Source organism: Periplaneta americana, chromosome 1 (assembly GCF_040183065.1).
Source record: "Periplaneta americana isolate PAMFEO1 chromosome 1, P.americana_PAMFEO1_priV1, whole genome shotgun sequence".
NCBI classification, from domain to species: domain Eukaryota; kingdom Metazoa; phylum Arthropoda; class Insecta; order Blattodea; family Blattidae; genus Periplaneta; species Periplaneta americana.
In genome coordinates, this window is record NC_091117.1 from 175,554,910 (window position 1) to 175,577,321 (window position 22,412).

The 22,412-nt window shown below is 37.1% G+C and overlaps 2 protein-coding genes across 2 annotated transcripts in view; one reads left to right on the forward strand and one right to left on the reverse strand.

Moving 5' to 3' along the window:
* Nucleotides 1-22,412, reverse strand: part of LOC138704557 (probable glutamate receptor) — a 148,329-nt gene that overhangs the window by 80,409 nt on the left and 45,508 nt on the right. The window lies entirely within an intron of this gene.
* The window catches only part of LOC138704565 (acyl-CoA Delta-9 desaturase-like), a 105,571-nt gene that overhangs the window by 2,834 nt on the left and 80,325 nt on the right, over nt 1-22,412 (forward strand). The window contains exons 2-3 of the mRNA XM_069832603.1: nt 767-894; nt 14,200-14,330. Coding sequence (XP_069688704.1) covers nt 767-894; nt 14,200-14,330 — 259 coding nt within the window. The remainder of the gene's footprint in view (nt 1-766; nt 895-14,199; nt 14,331-22,412) is intronic.

Below are 22,412 nucleotides of genomic sequence, written 5' to 3' on the forward strand. Positions count from 1 at the left end.
ACACAACACAGAACTGCACGCATTGTATTCTTCACCTAACATATTATTACGAACATTAAATCCAGACGTCGAAGATTGCCAGGGCATGTAGCACATATGGGTGAATCCAGAAATACATATAGGCTGTTAGTTGGGAGAGCTGAGGGAAAAAGATCTTTGAGGAGACCGAGATGTAGGTAGGAGAATAGTATTAAAACGAATTTGAGGGAATTGGTATATTATGGAATGGACTGGATTAATCTTGCTCTGGATAGGGACCAATGGGGGGCATTATGTGAGGGCGACAATGAAATTCCGGGTTCTCTAAAATCCATTTGTAAGTAAGTATTATATAATGAAGTAATTAAGTTACTATTATTTAATTACTACTATTACGACTGTTACAACATGTTGCCACTGTTAGTTACAAATATTATTATTATTATTATTATTATTATTATTATTATTAGTAGTAGTATTAGTATTATTATTATTATTATTATTATTATTATTATTATTATTATTATTATTATTATTTCCACCTTCACTGCCGTGGATGGTTCAGCTGTAGCTCGGTCATTAACTGAGTCTTTTCAGCAACGAAACTGGTGTTCGATTCCGAGTAGATGTGCTGATATTTGTTGTGGACGAAGCTGTGGTAGGACACGTTTTCTTCGGGCATATCTGCATTCTTGTCATATTATCATTTTATTGCCTCTGAATATCATTGAAAATTAAAAGAAAACTGAGAAAGTTGGAAAGTACCACTCATTGTCTATTAATATAGTTTCCCTCGCAAGATGGAGCCGAAGGTGAAGTGGATAAATGTGGTCAGCATCGGAGTGATGCACGCCGTGGCCCTAGCGACACTGCTCACCATCACTTTCTGGGTGCGCTGGCAGACAATTCTGTGGGGTGAGTGCTTTTACTGTGTACATATACGTAACTCCTTAGTAATCATCTCTTAGTTATTTCATTTAAAGAGTTTATGTGCTTCATAACGGACTATTTTTTTTTCAATATATCAAATAATTTTTTGGTAGGTAGTAATTGTACATGAAGGATATATCAATTAACATCTACCGTCTATACTGTTTTCGCTGTAAGAAAAATCCTAATGTAAACACAAGCATGTGGCTGTCATACGACACAGAAGAATATAGTTCCGTATTTGGAAACCATAACCTTGTATTATTTGAGAATAAAGACTGAATTCTAGTTATTAAACACGATGAAACATATAATCTCACTCACATGTAAAACGCTATGTAAAAGAAAAGCTGCTTTTATATTTTGTTATTTACGTTGTAAGCGGATGAATACTTAGAGTAAAGGCTCATTCACAATGAAAATTAGACATAACGTAAGCGTTAACTTAAGAATATAAACGTTACGGTAAAATCAAGAAGTCATACCATCATTCACGATGGGAACATAAACATAACCGCAAACATACTTGGTAACCATGGAAACATAACAACGACGCCATTTCCTCATATTCTGTCGTATAGGCCTACTTCAGCGCTCCACGATTGTGTTCTGTTTGCAAATCACGTAAGCATAAGCATGGAAGTTTGGAGTTTGCAAACTTTCATGTTAACGTCTTACGGTAATGTTTATGTCAATGATTATGTGAATCATTGTGAATGATCCCATTTGGTAGCCTGGGCGCAAACTTCTGTGTTTATGTTACGGTTATGTTTAATTTTCATTGTGAATGGGCCTTAATGCCAAGGTAGTCTGTTCTTGTAATACGCTGGCGCCACTTGAGCTTGTTCTCGTAAGCACATGATAGTATGGCTTCTCCATCCTCAGTGTGTGTGATTACGAAACATAAGAATGGAATCCCTCTCAAAAGTGGAGAGAAAGAAATAGTGTTGAATGTATATAATAAGTTAAGTTGAATCCAATTAATTAATTATAAAGTAACAGTTTCCTAAGCAAACCAATGCATACTATTGAGGTTAGGCGTACTTTAACGAGTAACAGGAAATGTTTAACCTGAAACAGAATGTACAGTAGTGGCAAAGAAAAACCGGACCGACCCTTTCAGCTGATTTCAGAGCCTAGTTCACAGTGACAGCACGATAGACTGGTAACTAAGACTTTCGTGGTTCGAATCCTGCCTGGGAAGAAAACTTTTTTTTGTCCCTTATTCAAATTTATTCCCAATACTTTTCGATTGCTGGTAAAATTCATGTTCTGGGAATAATAAGTTAATTAAGTGGTAAAATATCGCTGCAATCGAAAAGTATTGGGAATAAATTTGAATAAGGAACAAAAAAAAGCTTCCTTCCCAGGCAGGATTCGAACCACGAAAGTCTTAGTTACCAGTCTATCGTGCTCTGAGTGAACAAGGTTCTGAAATCAGCTACAAGGGTCGGTCCGGGTTTTTTTTTTTTTTTTTTTTTTTTGCCACTACTGTACATATTTTAAATGATTTTTGAGAGGGAGGAATTTCAACTAGTTGAACGCAACTATCTTAAAATTGATTTAGTGTCCATCTGTGTGGTATTATTTTGAGTGTCTTCCGGAAAATACTCAAACACCTGTTGTTTAGAATTATGCAAACTTAATTTAAGAAACTCAGGATTTGCCACACTGGAATGCATCACATTCATTTTTGTCAAGTAACGTCTCCCAGAAATCAATTTCTTTATAAATCCTTTGCTTTTATCCCTGGTTGTTATTATGTTAACATCTTGGTCTTGCAAATTCGTACTATTCAAAGTGTTTAAGAATTCGAAAATATAGCAAAGTAGGCTACTAGAGATGATCTTTATGTAATATTTCATGTCACTGTTGAACTATATTTTTATATTTTGGTTGTTCTTTGGATGGTTTCTACTAATTTTAAGTAAAATTAGGGTTTTATTCGATTTTACAGGGATTTTTATTTTTCGAATGGAGTTAAGAACCCTACCAGTTCAATAGAGGAGGTCATATACAGAAGTCTCGCCTAAAAGTGGGTCGCGCCTTCAAAAAGTTTAGGAACCACTGCCCTAAACAATTACAAATGATATATTTTCTTCCAGCAAAGATAGAACAAAAGTAAAATTCGTCCTTTTTTCTAACCTTCTTTCTCTCTATTCGGCACTTATCAATAAAGGAAATGGTCTTCTTTCATCTAAGATTACGTATGTTGAGAGAATATTCTCCGGCTGCTAGCGCTACTCGTGGCAGTTAACTTAACTACAAGACAACTCTGACTGTGCCAGATAGCGCTGCTTCTTTACATACGACCGCGAATCTAAAAGGAGCTTTAGTCGTACAACCAAACTACCTGAATGAGTTAGCATTTTTACTACAGAGAGTTTTTTGGTTGTCACAAAATTAAGAGTTACTTTCTGTATGTGTGCATAACAGACAAATTATTGTCAGTGTTATGATTTTCTCTCAATAATTGATGATGACGACGACGGCGATGATGATGATGATGATATGTGGGGACTAGGGAATCTGTCATAGTACATTTCGTCACCGGTCAATTTGATCATTTAGGCGTGGAAAACCAATGCTCTTGTCCGAGAATGCACCTCGATTTCTCACATATGATTGTTGAAGCTGGTTCTTATGCATAGTTCCTTTTACATGACGTCCATACAAAGTTTTATAAATTTCAACTCGCTGAAATTGAAAAATATATATTTTTTAAGAGATTAAACCCCGAACCAAACTTGATTTTTATAGAAAGGTCTAGTTTCATAAAATTGAAAACCGAGGAAATAAAATACAATTCTAACACGACAGGTCAGTGCAGTTGTCGAAATATTCTGATATTCCGTACATAGAAATAAAAGAATTGAACTCAATATTTAGTGGAAGAGAAGCCTAACCCCTTCAGAATGAATGAGTGAATGAATGAATAAATGAATGAATGAATGGATGAAAAAACAAACAAGCGGACAAACAAAAAAACGAATGAACGAACAAACAAAAAAATAAGTAAATAAATAAACAAATAAATAAATATTTCACATCTACTACTAAAAAGAGGAATGTGTAGATCCCAATTAATTTAAAAGTATCAAATATTATTAAGGAATAATTCTTGTAGATATTTGTAGATTTTATTTTTAAAACGGGCCCAAAAAGTTTGATGGAATGTGGCCAAGGGAGTAAATCTGCCGTTTTCGGTTGCGAGAAAGATATTTAGCTAGGTCTTGACTTTGGGAAAGCTCATATTTATTATTTATTATTTATTTAACCTGGTAGAGATAAGGCCATGAGGTTTTCTCTTCCCCCTACCAGGGGATTACAACTACAATATAATACAATTAAAATTATAATTACAATTAATATTAGATTTACGATTACAATAAAAATCAAAGTACTAAAATATTACCTGATTAATAAAGGCTAGAAAATTTATTGTAAAAGTTAAGAACAACGAAAGACTTTTTTACTGAAGTACAAATTAAATCTAGAATAATAAATAGTGATGAAATTATCGGAGATTGAAATATTTTATGCTAGAATAAGAGAACTATTTACAAGCAGCCATGTCTGAACGAGTATCAATTACTGACCAAGTGCCTAGTAAGTTTGCGTTTGAATTCAATTTTATTTCGACAGTCCCTGATGCCAGCAGGTAGTGAATTCCAGAATCTTGGCAGGGCTATTGTGAAAGAGGATGAGTATGAGGAGGTGTGATGGGATGATAATATTATTAAGTTATTAATTTCTACGGACCAATAATGCATTAATAATAACACAAAACTAAAGAGCACATTTACAACTCGAACAAACAAGTAATTTTACGTAGCAGTAATACATGAATGAATTTATGTTTAACACTCGATCTCGTCTCCCGTGCCGCGATTTTGAATTGCCTATGAAGCTCGACTATGACGGAAGAAATCAGTGGTTTCCTTGATCCCGACAACATGTAGGACTTAAGCATAATGATCTGTGATTCGTCTTAATCTATATTACTATTGCGTCATCTATAGGAGCGAAGTAAATAGATAATATTACCGTTATAATGTCAGTTTAAAAAACATGCGCTCTCCTGCATATGTTATTTCCTGTATGGAGGGATTAAAAGACCAGGAAATTAAACGTGATCTGATTTTGTAACTAGGGTAGTATAAATATGTGTGTATCAGTGTTATCGTTTGTGCTTTGAGAGTTAGCCAATGGAGATGCGTGTACCCACGCGTGTGACCTTATGACATCTTATGACATCAACATTCATTCATAGAATTACCCCGCTGCGTCTCATTCCCCTGAGACTTTCTCCTGGTTAGAGTACGTATGGCGCAAAAATACTATATTTCGCCATCGATAAAATATGACTTGATTATTATCATAATATTGCTATTAAACCAGGCTATCTTAAAAAGTCTATGGAAACAGTCCTATCTCTCATTTCGTGCTTATTCTGTCCACAGTGAGAGAATGTTTTACTGTGAATCATGCGCGGCCCAGTTGCTTCTAAACAGCAGAGTTTCTTCGCTGTGTTACGCAGAGCATAAATAAAATGCTGAACTAAGGACAAGGGCTCGTAGTGGAGAACATTGTGCTGCCATTTTTGTTATACTGACCACGTGACACTAGAACAAATGAGCTAATAATGTAGCGCAGTATTGTCAGAACAGCGGAATTTGAGCCAGATCTAGCGGATTGCAGCCTTAATCTAGCTGGAATATTTTCTAGCTAGCGGATAGCGGATTTTCTAGCAGTTTTCAGTTCCATTTTAGCTTCTATGCTGGTGGTTTACAATTCACTATTGAACAGCAAATATTTTAACCTTGCCACTCTTGTGCGTGTAGATTGTAGGGCAATATATTTTCGCCAGACACTTAGAAGCGTTAATGAAAAAACGAAAATCATCAATGGTGTAGTTTTCGTCAGGCTATTAGAATTATTACTTACTTACAAATGGCTTTTAAGGAACCCGCAGGTTCATTGCCGCCCTCACATAAGCCCGCCATCGGTCCCTATCCTGTGCAAGATTAATCCAGTCTCTTATCGTCATATCCCACCTCCCTCAAATTCATTTTAATATTATCCTTCCATCTACGTCTCGGCCTCCCCAAAGATCTTTTTCCCTCCGTTTTTCAAATCTCATAACCTTATTCCTCTGCTGTGGTCGTGTCAGAGAATCAGCCCCATTCCGAGAGAGGGGCACAGAAGGCCTAACACGGCCTTATCTCTACCATGTTAAATAAATAAATACTTCTAAGAATAAATACTACTAATACTTATTGTATGGATTCGTAACAAGCTGCATTTTTATGGTGATGGGTTGTTAGCCCTTCCCCCAACCCCCAAGCTGGAGAACCACCCCTTATCGGCTGTCCACGACTGCTTATTCAATATATTCGCAGCTACCCTCCATATCTGGAGGCTGTCTCCTCTATCCGCAACCTGAGGACGCGCCATGCCGTGATGATAGGGACCCATAAAACATGGATTAGAATTATTACATTGAATAAATCGAATATTGATCATTCAAATGTTTCAAACGTTCTTCTTTAGTAGTGTCCAGTAAAGCAGTTTAATTCTATTGAGGTTGATGAATTTTTACAGCAAGTAAATTGCAATAGCCTATATTTAAAAAGTCCCCTTATCACAATAATTACAATAAACTAATAGGTCTATTTTGTTTTTCATTTATAGATACCTAAACCACAGCATCAAGAGAAATTTTGTTTTACATGGCTGCACGATCCATTACTTAAAAAATAGTTAGATGTGTGTCAGAGTATGGCTAGTGAAATAGCAAGATGCAAATTCTGTAATAAAACACTATACAATAAACTAATTACTAAGGAACTTAAAGGCACATGCAACTTAAACACGTCGAATCGGAAAATATTACAGTTGGACCACAAAACAAGCTCATGCTGTTATAAATTTCGAGAAGACTTCAGTCATTGAAAAGTCGAAAATTGGAGACAGTAAGTGTCGTTGTATATTGCTGAACACGGTACTATTTACAGCGTCGTTAAATAACAAAAAAACGTGGCAGTATTCAGAATATAGATCATTTAACTACGCCACAGTGTGCAAGTACAAGATTTGACAGATAATAATCGTGATAGTCCATACAGTTCATTGTTGAACGAGTCAAACGACATCACAGTACATGAATATTTAGGTTCTGCTATTATTTATTATAATAAAAAAGAGTTATGTATACAGAGTCTCTCATTTATCTTGTGCACCTATTATAACTTTTTTGTTTGGATAGGTACTGGTACTTTTGTTTTCGAGCGTTATGTTAGAACGAGGGGCTAACATGAGTGTGGAGATTTGGTGCATGTAACTACATTATGGTACAAGATACATGTGACGACATCAATTTTTCAAATAGCACTACATAATTTAATTGTGTTGCATTGATTACACACATTAAGACGAGTTCAAAAATGTATCACAATGTCACCTTCCTAATCCATAACAACAACAAACGAAACAAAAACGTATTTCCAATGTGGTAATGTTATGCTTTGAGAGTCACAGAAGATGTTCCAAATGCTAACCATTCTCATTAATGCACATTCGAAGGCGTTCCCCGAAAGACCGTATGATTGCCCGGCATGTTGCTGGCTGAATGAACACACAAGCTGTCGAATGCGTTGCTGCATGTCGTCTGGTGTCGTCAGAATGTTCTGGTACACACTGTCCTTCACAGTTCCCCACAGGAAGAAGTCGAGTGGCGACAAGTCCGGAGAACGTGCAGGCCACTGTACGTGGATTGTGGCGTCGACAGTTGTTGTGATTTGTTTACATGTTAAGACAGCAAATACACAACACACGACGTGTACGGACGTCAGTCGTCTTTCGTTTTGTGTAAGTTAATGCATAAGATGAATGGGGCACCGCAACAAACGGCACATTCTGATGTCATTCATTCTGCATTTTGTTGTTATTGATTGGGAAGAGACATTGTGATACATTTTTTAACTCGTCTTAATGTGTGCAATCAATGTAACATGATTAAAGTATGTAGTGCTATTTGAAAAATTGATGACATCACGTGTATCTTGTATCATAATGTAGTTACACGCACCAAATCTCTACACCAGCCGCGGCGAAAATGCGACTCACGAGCACATTGTGGCTCGTAGTGCTTTTCTCTCGCTTCCTACCTACAACCCCCACCCTCTTACTCACTGAAGTCAAACTCCGTTCTATTTGTATTTGTCTCGGATCTGCGAGTGGCGTATCGTCGCAATATCTCTCTCGAAACCATGTACCTCTATAAAAAACGAAAGTTTCAAGTAGGATGGGAGGATGCATTCTTTTGCTTACAATATGATGAAAATATTAAATGTATGATTTGTTCACAAATATTACTAAGGAAAACGGTTGTATAACATAAAACGGCATTATAAGTCACTACATGTTACTGATGAAACATTAAAAGGTTAAGTGTTATTATTATTATTATTATTATTATTATTATTATTATTATTATTATTATCATTATCATCTCTGTACGTCGATTCTTTTACAGCAGATGTACGAATAATGCGGTTAGATTTTCAATTTAAACTCACAGATTTACAATGTGACGTTAAATGAAAGCTAGATGTAAGAACTTGACAGATATTGAACTTTTCAAATCCTTGGAAAAAAATAAATATTTGAAGCTTCGTTCTTTCGCTTGCTCTGTTGAAGCCATGTTCGCTGTAACTTACGTTTGTGAAAAATTATTTTCAACAATGAAAATAGTAAAAATCAAATTTAGATCACGGCTGACAGACAAATACCTTCGTGATCAACTACGATTGACAGTAAGTGGCATAACTCCTGATTTTGAAACTTCGTCGCAGAGACATTCTGAAGACAGTTAATTTTAGGTTGTGATGATGTGTCCTATGTTTTCTTGTTCATTTCTTTCTTCGTTACACGTCCTAAACATTAATTTCCCCTTCGGTTGTCCGCCTCCCTCCATAGGTGCTATGCACGTTGCAGCTTACACAGTGGCTCGGCGCACCATGGCCTTTTCGCCACGGCTGCTCTACACTCATGTTAGCCCCTCGTTCTAACATAACTCTCAAAAACAAAAATTCCAATATCTATCCAAACAAAAAAGTTATAATAGGTACACGAGATAAATGGGACACCCTGATAGAATTTTCTAAATCTGGCGGATATATAGCGGGTTTGTAAGACCAATCTGGCGAGTAGGGCACTGTGAGAGTTGGCAACACTGATGCAGCGTTTCCACAGTCATTCCCTATTCATTAAGCTTCGGAGAATTGCAGAATATGCCATTTGTTTGTATTATAAAATAAATAAAAATATGTCAAAAATTTATCAACTGAAATAGGAAAATAGGTATGCAATGTAAACAAATTTTAAAATAGACAATCATATGCACTAACAAATATGTGTTAAGTGATTACTAATGTCATGATAATCGAAGTAAGTCACGTTTGAATACGTTAAATTAGGTTGCCTGTAATAAGCAATTTATTTATACAGCCTAGAAGGGTTTGCTGCAAAAAAGGAGATAGATCCACTTTTCGCTACTCTGGTGAAGTACAAGAATTAACAGATGGCAATCGTGATAGTCTATACAGTTTATTGTTGAATGAGTCAAACTACGTCACAGTACACGAATATTTAGGTTCTAATATTATTTATTATCGGAATAGCAACAAACCTGTGAAATACCCCAGAGCAACAAACACTCTCTAGGAATAGCTAGCCTAGTGAGTGCCGGCACCCGCTATATAAGTGAGTGCTCGTAAAGCTTCCCCACCTACCGATGGGAGGCCTTAGCCCTCAAGGGATGTTATTGGCTAAATTCATTCATTCATTCATTCATTCATTCATTATTTATTATAGTAAAAAAGAGTTATGTATATAACATGATAGAATTTTCTAAGTCTGGCGGATATATAGCGGGTTTGTAAGACCAATCTGGCGCGTAGGGCACTGTGAGAGTTGGCAACACTGATGCAGCGTTTCCACAGTCATTCCCTATTCATTAAGCTTCGGAGAATTGCAGAATATGCCATTTGTTTGTATTATAAAATAAATAAAAATATGTCCAGAATATATCAACTGAAATAGGAAAATAGGTATGCAATGTAAACAAATTTTAAAATATACAATCATATGCACTAACAAATGAGCCGTTCAGAGCAAAAGTGGTGTAAGTCAAAATTGGGTAATGAGATTTAAAGTAAAAATTCTGTAAAATACAGCGCAAAGTAGGAATTAATATGTCCTTCTTCCTATCCACTGACTACTAATAGTTTAAATAAAATAAATATTAATTGCTACTTTGAACTGTATTTTACAGAATGTTTACTTTAACCCTCATTACTCATTTTTGACTTACACCACTTCTGCTATGAACGGCTCAATTATGTGTTAAGTGATTACTAGTGTCATGATAAGCGAAGAAAGTTAAATACGTTAAATACGTTCGAATACGTTAAATTAGGTTGCCTGTAATAAACAATTTGTTTATAGAGCCGAGAAGGATTTGCTGCAAAAAGGAGGTAGCTCCATTTAGCGAAAAGTGGAGCTACCTCCTTTTTGCAGCAAACCCTGCAATTGCCACAGTGTTTAAGTTTCACTCTTATTAACTCTGGAGAAAGTGCAAGGCGAGCAGATGAGCTGTTTCTTCGGTGCTGCAGCACTTTCCAAGTCACACCACTCGAACGGGACGTGGTCCCACTCGCCATAAGCCGCGGCGCAACAAGTCAAGGCATAGCAGTAGTAGCATCTGTCAGCCTCACGCCCGTTTACCCTCAGTAGAGGTGGACGAGCAAGGCCGAGGTCATACACAATTTTGTGTAAGCATCCCGCAACTTAACCGTGGGAGTTGTCACCCGCAGGACTGACGCATTGCCAATCACGCGGTTGGTTGGCCACAAACGTGAAATCAAGAAACAAAGTTGCTCTTCACACTACATAAACTTAGTAACATGACTCACTGCCCATCAGTAGCGGCCGGTGATCGAAATCCTCGGTGAGGCCAGATGCAACTAGTTTAATTGCCTCCGATAGGAAATGTTTGTTTATGATATTAATTATTATTGTTAGTATATTATTAATATAATTATTACTGTATTATTATTATTATTATTATTATTATTATCAATGAAAAATAATAATTTCACTCACCAAATAAGCTGTTATGCTCTGAGTTTCAGTGATTGTTTCAGTGTGACGAAGCATCCCATATTATGTGTTGAAATCCCCCTTTCTTCCTTTTCTTTTTATTTTTTTCTTTGACAGCAACAAACAAGGCCGAGAGAAGTTTATATTGCATCACATTACCACATAACCATTTATGTTGCCCATACCAGATGCTATAGAAACTCGCGTTTTAAGATTGTGTGTGAGAAAAATTATCAGCGATGTCGTAGGTATCTCGGTAGTCTCTCTCTTTATTTAAAACTTTCTTTCTTTCAGTATTATTTCTTCTCGAAAAAGGACACTCTAACAATGAATTAACTGCACCAACATTACTTCTCTCATTTGTTTCTGTTTATATTTTCCCGAAATACATAACAACATTGGTCCACATTCACTACTGTACTACACCCTCGCTTATATGTCATAAACTGAGACATAAGGGGAGAGAATCGAGTCGGTCTCTGCCTGCCAAAGGGCTGGAATTTTGTTATTTATGGCCTAGTTAGGAAGACAAGTCACCACTGCTATTCCCACCCCACTCTACCCTTGAGGCCGGCCCATGGATGGGACGAGTGAAATCTGACCAGGCCAGACGAATTGTGCCTCAGCTACAACGTTTTAAGCGTAAACTCAAAGCCCGCGAAAGGACATGAAATGCATTAAGCGAGACCCGGCACGAACGATTCTGGTCTCAGGAACAAATTTTACTGCAAAACAGGTCTATATACATCACAAGCCAGACCCGGCACGAGCAATCCTCGCCTCAGGAACAAATTTTACTGCAAAACAGGTCTATATACATCACAAGCGAGACCCGGCACGAGCGATCCCGGCCTCAGGAACAAATTTTACTGAAAAACAGTTCTATATACATCAAAGTTTTTCAAATGCTTCTATAGCGATATATGATTTCTTTCAAATAACTAATACATTATATGAAAACACAAAATTTGATTTCAGTTAAGCTGTTAAGCCAAGTGACTGAGGCCCGGCCTCACTTGCCTCAGTCAATCAGCCGCCACTGCTGCCCATCGTCTTTCTCAGTCGACTCACTATGCTATTCTCACTTTATAGCATACATGGGCACAATTTTCGGTTACGTGAGGCACTCGATTTGAAATAGTTTGTTTACTAGGAGAGGAGACCCCAGAGTTGGATGGGAAATATAAACTGCTGTGACCTGCGTCACCTTATCGTAATCGCTAAGGCGGTCAGTGGCGAATTATAGGAAAGCGCTTGGTTAACGTGAGAGACTCTAAAACTTTTATTCAATTTGGCAAATTAATTCGGTAGCTTTAATCATAAACCTCTTTACTATTTCTCCATCATTGAATTGATTTAAATCTCAGGCGAGAAATTGCGTAACTAGCCAATAATATTCCACCACGTTGTCTACGTTTATTTTCTTGAATATTCTGGCGTTTATCAAGATTACTTAATAGATTTGCACGTTCTCGACATAAAATAATTTCAGAAAATCATATTTCGTTTTCTACGCACATTTGATATTTTTTAAAATAAATTTCTTTTGGAAATAATACGTACAAACAACATTTAATTCCTCGTACCTTTTAATGCAGCGTGTTTAAGGTATAATGTCGTATTTAGTATACTATGCAAATGTTAAGATCATAAATTTTCTTCGGAATAGTACGAAAAATAATATTTAATTTGTCTTACCTTCTAATTCAGCATGTTCTTTATGACATAAGGAGTAATGTCGTTGTATATTAAATTTATTAATGCCTAATAGGATTATCGAGCATAACATACATCGTATGTTCTCCCCTTCTAAACAGCAAAAAACTCTTCCTCCCACTTCTCATCAAATAATCGTTTTGTAACGCGTACACACTGCTTTGATAATGCCATTATGCCACCAATGATATTGCTTATGAAACTGATATAGAACCTGCCCACGCCTAGGAGCTACGTGAGGGAGGAACGGGGACTGTGAAGATGAAGTCACTCAGAGCAATAAGCTCTGTGAAGGTCAGTGAGGCACGATGCCCATCCTTGCTTTATAGCACAACTTCAATTAGTTGACTTGATGCCTAGGCTCAAAATTGATTGTTCACTTCATTAATGGACACGTTATTGATCTGACGTTCCAATATACAGAGTGATTCACGAGGAAAGGTAAAAAATTTAGTATACGATGTCTTAAGCCATTTTGAGTGAAAAAGTTCATATGAATATAGATCCGTTTTCGAACGATGGCGGAGCTAGATGCATTTTTTGGTAAAAAGTCTCGCCCCAATGTGAATCAGACGTTACAATATGCTGTTGACGTGAGATTTGAGACAAGGTCACGGATCGCAATGAATGACGTAACATTAGAATCTGCATTGTGAGCAATGTGGATAAGTTCATTCACCTCACAAACCGGGTGATGGACATTACAAATGTCCAATCACCTGCCCTTATCTGATGTAATGACAGAACCCGCGCATAACACAAATACATTATCGCTTATCAGTTCACAGCAGTTCAGTCAGCTACCTACCCTAAAGTAGTTATACAGGTACAGTTATTGGAAGTGTTAAGTTGTGTTTTTCAAGATACTTTGTAAATTTTTTACTGCAGAATACGCTGATATTGTGTATGTTTATGGTTTGTACGATGGAAATTCCTTGCGTGCCGTCACTGTATATGAACGACGCTTTCTGAACATAAGAGTACCATATCGAAGAGTATTTACTGTCTATGGGATTATATGAAAAACTTGATATACCAAAGGAAGGTGAAAACGAGAGAGGTGCTAATCGACCGCATTCTGGATGCTGCATGCTGCATAAAGAACAGCCACGAGCAACTCTCCCGAGCGATGAGAGTGTTTCATAAGTGTTCTTTAGTGATTTATTTTGAGCCTATTGATCCTCTATTGGACTTTCATGTAATTTGCATTACTTACTATGCTATCATTGTTCGCTGTCTGGTAGGATGGAAAAGAAGGCCCTATGGCATTAATCCTGTAAGATTAAATAAATAAGTAAATAAATAATGGAGCACTGGTGGAATAAGACTGGAAGTGAAACTTCAGTACTTGAACATCGACAGCATTTTGCCTCGCAGGATCAGTAATTGTACGGTATATCTCTACTGCAGGCGTCTTCGTGGGCGGTGTAGGCGGGTTCGGGGTGACGGCTGGTGTGCATCGACTCTGGACTCATCGTTCCTACAGAGCCAGGCTGCCGCTGCGCATACTCCTCGCCATCTGCTACTCCGTCGCGGGACAGGTAAGGTTCCAATCTTCCCTATAGGGGAACATGGGGCAGGATGGGGTAGTTAATGTTTGAATGCTTTTATTTGGTATCAAATAATGTAAATGTATGGGTTTTATGACATATATGCTTTTATTACACTGTAAACAAGTAAAAAAATATGCACTTCGAGTGAAATCCGGTCATTATAACCTTAAAATAAATTAGTTTTTCGAAATGTGTGTTTTGCCCCGTTCTGCCCCACGTATGGGGCAAAATGGGGTATCTATTTTTTGTAATAATTAAATGGCAAAAGTGACAAAAATTATATACTGAAAGTGTGAATACTACAACATTTTACACGTTTACTTGAGAAAAAGTCATTCGCAAAATACGCAAATGTGCGTGGCATCCTCGTCTTCACTGTCTACTCCTGCGCAACAATTCTGAGCCCATTTCAGACATGATACGCATCTAATCCAACCTTCTTCTGACAAACAACAGAACGAACAACCCATTACAGGAGGTGAAATTTAATTAAATATGACGTGGGACAGGACGGGGTACTGCCCTCTTATGCCCCACCCCGTTTTGCCCCACAGTCACAATTTCTAAGTTATGAGGTATTGGCAGGAAACATAACGCACGAAATTTAAGAAAGTTTCGGAATTAAAAGCCAGGTAAGCACTCTATAATATGACATTAAAATAGATTATCTAAATAAATCTCATTTCTACTTACGTGTGACAAGAGAACACTTTAAAGTTGCAAATGAATGATACAATATGATGCAGCAACCTAATAACATACAACAGATGCAAGGAATGGCAGTAAGTGCTCTGTGATGATATAGTTACATGAGTTGACGAAGTTCTAAAAAAAATTCGGTAGATTGCACTACTTGTTGGGAAGATAGAGGCTATACCCCGTCCTGCCCCCCTTCCCCGTCCTGCCCCATATTCCCCTAATTGTACTAATGTTGGACCAACGGATCTGTGCCCCTTCAGCGCTGTTGTCGTTCTTGAAAAAGTTAACGCCTGTACTCACTCCATTCCACCCGCTTTCCTCCCACCACGTCAAACAGCAGGCCACGAACCTTGCCGAATAGGGATGTTGCCAAGCTTCCGTCAAACGGTGTCATAAATAACTAGTCCTCCATGTTACAATATTTTTTTTTATTTTAGTAGGTTATTTTACGACGCTTTATCAACAGCTTAGGTTATTTAGCATCTGAATGAGATGAAGATGATAATGCCGGTGAAATGAGTCCGGGGTCCAACACCGAAAGTTACCCAGCATTTGCTCATATTGGGTTGAGGGAAAACCCCGGAAAAAACCTCAACTAGGTAACTTTCCCCGACCGGGAATCGAACCCGGGCCACCTGGTTTCGCGGCTAGACGCGCTAACCGTTACTCCACAGGTGTGGACTACAATATCATTTTTTTCATCAAAAATACATCTTGTATTTCTACATTTTTTTAAACCTAAATCCCATGTCTCGAATCACTTTCCGTAGCGTTTCTCTCCAACCATGTAAATTACTGCTTCTCTCGCAACCTTCAGTAATTTCTTCAATCTCGGAACTTCTTTCTGCACGGTATAAAATTCTTGTATCTTTCTTCTTAAAATACATCGGTTCATATCATCTACAAGAATTAAAGGTTCCCTTGGTCTGTTCTTTCTAGTGATTCTAGCTTTTCATCTCCTGCACAGACTCCCTCTCTCCTTATTTTCTTTATTAGGCGCTCTGACCTGCCTATATAAATTACATAACCTGTATTAGTATTAGTTAAGTAAGACATTTAATACGTAATCAATTGAAATAAAATAAGCCTCACCTGTGATCGCAGCTGCTCTTTTCGTTGCCTGATTGATAGGAAACAGATATTGACCTGTTTCTTTCTCTTCATCGAAAAATGCTATTACTGTACTTGCTTAATAATATTTCTTTCACCACTCCATGCTACATTATTATGTTGAGTTGACAACACTGGACTGCAAGTGCAAATAAACTGTCCCGCAAGAAGGCTCAAGATTGTGAATAGTGGGGGAGAGAAAGGGTAAGAGATAGAACAGAGAGAGGTAGGAATGCGGGGAGAGAAATGAATTACCGAGGCTGAGAAGGAATTAGGGTTCAGTTCGCATATCTTACGGGGGCACAGATCCGATGGTCCGACAATATTTTAGCTCACATCATCGGAGAACGACATCTGTGATTTAACAGAATGCCAAAGGGCTGCCTATATACGTCAGTTCCCAAATGTTTCAGCACCATCTAATGCAGTATTAAGCAAACTTTTATGAAAACGGGCCAAAAGAAAGAAGAAATACATGAGGTGGGCCAACACAGTTTATTCGAAAGCTGCAATGGTACATTTTATAAAACTATTGTAATATTAAGCCCTATTTGCCTATAGTTACCTATTCAGTGAATACGAAAGAATGTGTGATAAGTGGGACTATGAATGTGCTTGATTGCAACCACAGTCTACTATATACAGTCACGAAGCTTGAGTTTTGAGGGTGATAAAAACAATAGACTGTGACGGTACTATTTTGCATTGCCTGTAATGAGGCGATATTAGCGACCCTAGTGGTGAGCAACTATTTAATGTTTGCATATTTATTACGTATTGAGCTTCGCGACTGTATATACTAGACTGTGATTGCAACTGAGACGAGGTGACTCTCAGAAGTGAAGCCAAGATTCAGCTGTCATTCTCTTCCTAACGCTATTTTTTCGAAGCTTCAACGTACAAAACTCTTGATTACATGTAGGTATATGATTATGCAAATATCTCAATAACTCTACTATAAGTCTACTATATACAGTCACGAAGCTTGAGTTTTGAGGGTGCTAGAAACAATAGACTGTGACGGTACTATTTTGCATTGCCTGTAATGAGGCGATATTAGCGATCCTAGTGGTGAGCAACTATCTAATGTTTGCATATTTACTACGTATTGAGCTTCGCGACTGTATATACTAGACTGTGATTGCAACTGAGACGAGGTGACTCAGAAGTGAAGCCAAGGTTCAGCTATCATTCTCTTCCTAACGCTATTTTTTCGAAGCTTCAACGTACAAAACTCTTGATTACATGTAGGTATATGATTATGCAAATATCTCAATAACTTCCTGGGCAAGATATCAAATGTGGGAAACTTGATTTGGATGAAGACGTATAGTCAAGTTCTACGACGTTGAGAAACAACTTCTTCAATTGAGGTTACACTGCAATTCCATTGAAACAACGTCCGGTTTCACTGTTTGACAGTCCAAATTAACCCTGATATGCAGAAAATGTTTCACTGAATGGCACATTTTATGTGCAGATGCAAGAATATGACATAACTCCGCAATGAACTGACCGATTATTATGAAACAGATACTGGGTATATTATCTTTGTGTACATTAACATAATAAATGCGCAAAATACAAAATAAATGAGTATAGTAATGCATGTACAAAATTAACAAAACAGTTCCCACACTGCGGTGCATCTATCTGCCCCGTCAACATCCAGGCGTATCCTACCATCGTTTATTTTACCTGGGCCCTGCCCGTCCAAACCCACAAGCAATAGTGCACCGCAGTGGGCCTCACTAGCCTCTACGGACTAGTCCCCGGTCGTGGGAGATGTTATCCTAGTGTAAAGACTAGTTTAGCTCAGACCAATTTTCAAGTCTGAATGAATGAATGAATGAATGAATGAATGAATGAATGAATGAATGAATGGAGAGGGGAATTGGAAGGATAAATTTAGAACGTTCGCGAAAACGCGTCCTTGTAAGGGAGTTCGGGGCTGAGAGAAACTGAATATGTGAGCTCCAAGCCTGTTGGCCAGTTGCCTCACTCCGGTTTTCGCTGCTCCGCTGAAAAAACGCTAGAAACTTTGAAGGGGAAAATGGAAGTGGGTGATTCGTAGGTATATAAGTTAATTACGACTAGACACCAAGTATTACATGCGGGAAATAAGCATGCAGCACAGATAGTATCAAATTCATGTACAGGGATACTGCAGAAATAGAAATAAAATTTAAGCAACTTTCGCCATGAAACGAAAGTGTCCTATATAAAGGACGGTAGACTAATCTGGGTAAATGGCATACTAATCTATATTACAAAATATAATAGTAATTTAAAGTATAAAATTAGAGATTACTGATATACACAAATATTTCAAATTCTGTAATCCCCCTTGACCAAGTAGCATTCAAGTCCATTAAATATATAAAAGAAATGGACACCACTTTCAATGTTTTATAAATACAAAACTATTAATGTTATCAGGAATCAATTTGCACTATATAATACAATTTATAAAGTAATTCCTCAAATTTACTTTGGGAACTCACAAATGTTCAGTATGTGCTCCTTACGTCGTACGGCATACATCAAGGAGATAGTCTAGTTCATCTCAAACCCGATGTACCATACCTGCATCGGCACTAGCCATAGCAATTGTGATGCGCTGTTTCAACTCATCTAAATCACTATGGGAAGTAAACATTGTGTTTCACAAATCCCTAAAGAAAAAAGTCGCACGGTGTGACATCGGGGCTCCTTGGTGGTCACCGTGAGAGAGCGTGGTTGTCGTCTGTTGCACAGCCAATCTAGCGCTGTGGAAGTATTTCGTCCCGATAATTTATAACACCCTGGTGCCAGTCATCCTATTGGAAGATGAAGTTCTCTCCTTTCCTATGCAGTTGAGCAGTTCATCAACCTAATACAGCGCAAAATGCATGTCGATGTCACAGATACTTAGCTATTATGCTTCCACCAGCGCAATAATCAATGCAGTAATACCAACAGTGTGTCTTATCCAAATTTCTACACTTCTTCAACAGCACAAAATGCATGTCGATATCATATACAGTTTTTGTTTCATACAACATTGAAAATGTCTATTTCTTTTGTATTACCCGGTACTTTGATATAAAAGTTATGTATCATTTATTATAATTAATTTTATGACCACTGAAGTTATCACTGTTGTCTATTAATTTATTCAAAACATTTTCACAGTTCATTAACAGGCTGACAAGTTGTTAAAGCAAATTATGATAAAACATTAAAATTAAACTCCTATATAATTATAGGCCCATTTATGTTTATGTTTTCCATTACTATTATGTCCAATGTTGTTATAAAGTAAATGGGTGTACAGTACATTTAACATCTTATACATATTAATGATATGTTTGTGATTCGTGTGAAGTTTATGGAGTAAACAATCCATATTTATTACATGTCCAGGAGTTGGCCTGCAAATCATGTTATATCGCAATTGAAGTTAATCCGTGAGTTCAAATTCTGGTTGGGACAAGTTGGTCACAGAACTCAGAAAATAAAGCTATTGTCTACTCGGGTGTCAGTTCAATGCACTTTATTCTGCATTTTCATGCCACTTGCCATAAAGAAGAACGTGCTAAGGTTCAGGTTTTATCTGGGGTTTTCCCTCAATCCTTTAAAAGCAAATATTGGGTAACTTCTAGCGCTGGACCCTGGACTCATTTCGCTGGAATTATGACCTTCATATCATTCAAATGCTAGATAACAATGATGTCGATAAAACGTCGTAAAATAAACCACTAAAAAAAGATAATTGACTTGCATAGGTCAAAATTTGTGAGTAGTACCTGTCGCAATGGAAACTTAAGGGGGCAAGGTACACCCGAATTTTTCGGGACCGTATAGTAGGCTTAATAATTGTGAATTATCGAGAAATGGTGGAATTTGATCCCGGATCTTCAAAGCGAACCTCAACAGAAAAACCAAAGTTCATGCAAGAAAAAACATTATTATGGCAGATAATATGTTTGAATAATATAAATAATATAAAATAAAGTGTGAATCAATATAAAGCTTCACATTCCAGCTCGCCAAACGAAAACATTGTCTGTTACCTACGACAACACACTCTAAGTTAGAGTGGATGAGATAAGAGATGTACTTCGAACAGTCACAGTGTCTCAAGTTTACAAACAGATCGTCAGCCAACGCTTGACACAACACTTTATACTCTTTATAGTTTATTTGTTGCATTCGTGAAGTGATAGCATAACTCCGTGTCTGTCACTCGGCAGTCGGAATAAACACTTTGTTGGGATCCGGCGTAAAGTTCTTTTCTATGAAGGTGTTCTCCATAAAAGGAGAGTTTTTGGGTATACAAAGATCGCACGAGATAGCAGACTGACCATCCCATATTTAGTGCTCATTGACTCTTGTTCTACCATAATGGGTTTATCACGTGCAGGTTGAGAAGGCGCAACTGATGTAAAGATTCAAATTGCTACCATGCTTAAAATGAGTACGGAACTGTCTTGTGTGGATCAAGTGGTAGCATACAGAGTGATTCACGAGGATTTACCGTCCTTTACGGAGCTTATTTCTGAAGACATTTTGAGCAAAAAATGTCATATAAACATAGTTCCTATTCTCAATATTTTCAGAGTTACATTAATTTAAAGTTGTTTGTAAAATACGTTTTTTCTTTAGTTTGAAGGTAAAACAATAATAAGTTACAAATAGATAATGAACCATTCAGAAGTATCATTTCTTTAATTGGCAAGTATTATGAAGCTAAAAATGTACTGTGAATTCCTTAGTTACTTCGTACAGACATCTTTTTCTATTTTTAACTAGAAAATTACATTATTCTTACGCGCTTATCACAACAATTATTACAAATCACACAACTTCTACCGACTTAATTATTTGCAGTTCAATTTTGCATCCTAATTTACAGTCCTGGAGAGTTTACAACACATTTTAAAAAATGTCGCCGTCCGCTTGAGTACACTTGGCCGCACGCTTGTGAACGGCACTCGTCGCTCTACGTAACTGCATACGGCTATCTTTAATTTCCGTAGCGCTCGCCCTGGCTGCTGACTGCACGCTGACCAAGATCACGCGTTCACAGCAATGCGTTCCAATAACGAAACGTAACTCTGTAAATATTGAGAATGGGACCCATGTTTATATGACATTTTTTGCTCAGAATGTCTTCGGAAATAAGCACCGTAAAGGACGGTAAATCCTCGTGAATCATTCTATATACGGCTAAAAGTTCAGTGAATCTGAGTTCGATTCCATGCATTGGATATATGTCTCTCTGAATAGCCTATAAGTTTGTCCCTTTAATTGGATACTTAACAGTAGAAAGGTGCAAAATTTCAAATTTTTTAACAGTATTTTATTAATAAATAAATTTCGATCTTGAACAATTTTAAGAAGATTTTTTTTTAGAATTTAATTGATAGTACTTACGACAACTTTTCACCAATCTTTATCAATAGTTTATCAATAGATGATACTCTTGCCTAATGTATTTTATATTTGACTTATTGTAATTTTAATGTATTAATGTATTTTATTGACAATGTCTATGCATATATACCTCCGACAATAAAGTTTATCTTATCTTTATCTTATCTTATTTTATCTTATATTTATGCAGGAATTGTCACATAGTAATTTATCGGTCTTACTTTCAGTTGAAACAATCATTGCACACATATTAGTACAAAATGTAAAAGTAATCAAATTTTACCAATCAGACTTTACGAGCAGTCCCTCCCACTCGCGAACTAAAATGCAGTCTCCGTTTCAGATTACGGAAAGCAGAAATCGGATGTCTAGTAGCAGTAGTAGTAGTATTCAGGTATGTCATAAGTTTACAGCAGAGGTTGAAGAACTGAGTCCAACTGAGTTTTAAACATGAAAATACTGAATTTACACTTTACTTTGTAGACAATAAAATTTATTTAAAGAAACCGATTTTATATCGAATGTATTTATTCTGAAGTAATATAAAATATATACGAAAATAGAGTATAGTGATGTTACAAGTTTCGTGATAATTAATCTATAATTAACGTAGGAGCTAGCTTATCTTTAGCCCACGTATACAGAGTGTTTATGTGGATAAGCGCTTGCGCGATAGTCTTCCATCCACATGGCCAAGATTCCATCCACGGCCAGGTAGAGATTGAATGTGTGGTGGACAAAGCTAACGTTGCAGAGCGTTTTCTGTTTTCTCGGGGTACTCCCATTTCCCTATTGCATTGCACCAACACTCTCCACCTTCCCCCATTTCATCTGTAATCCGCA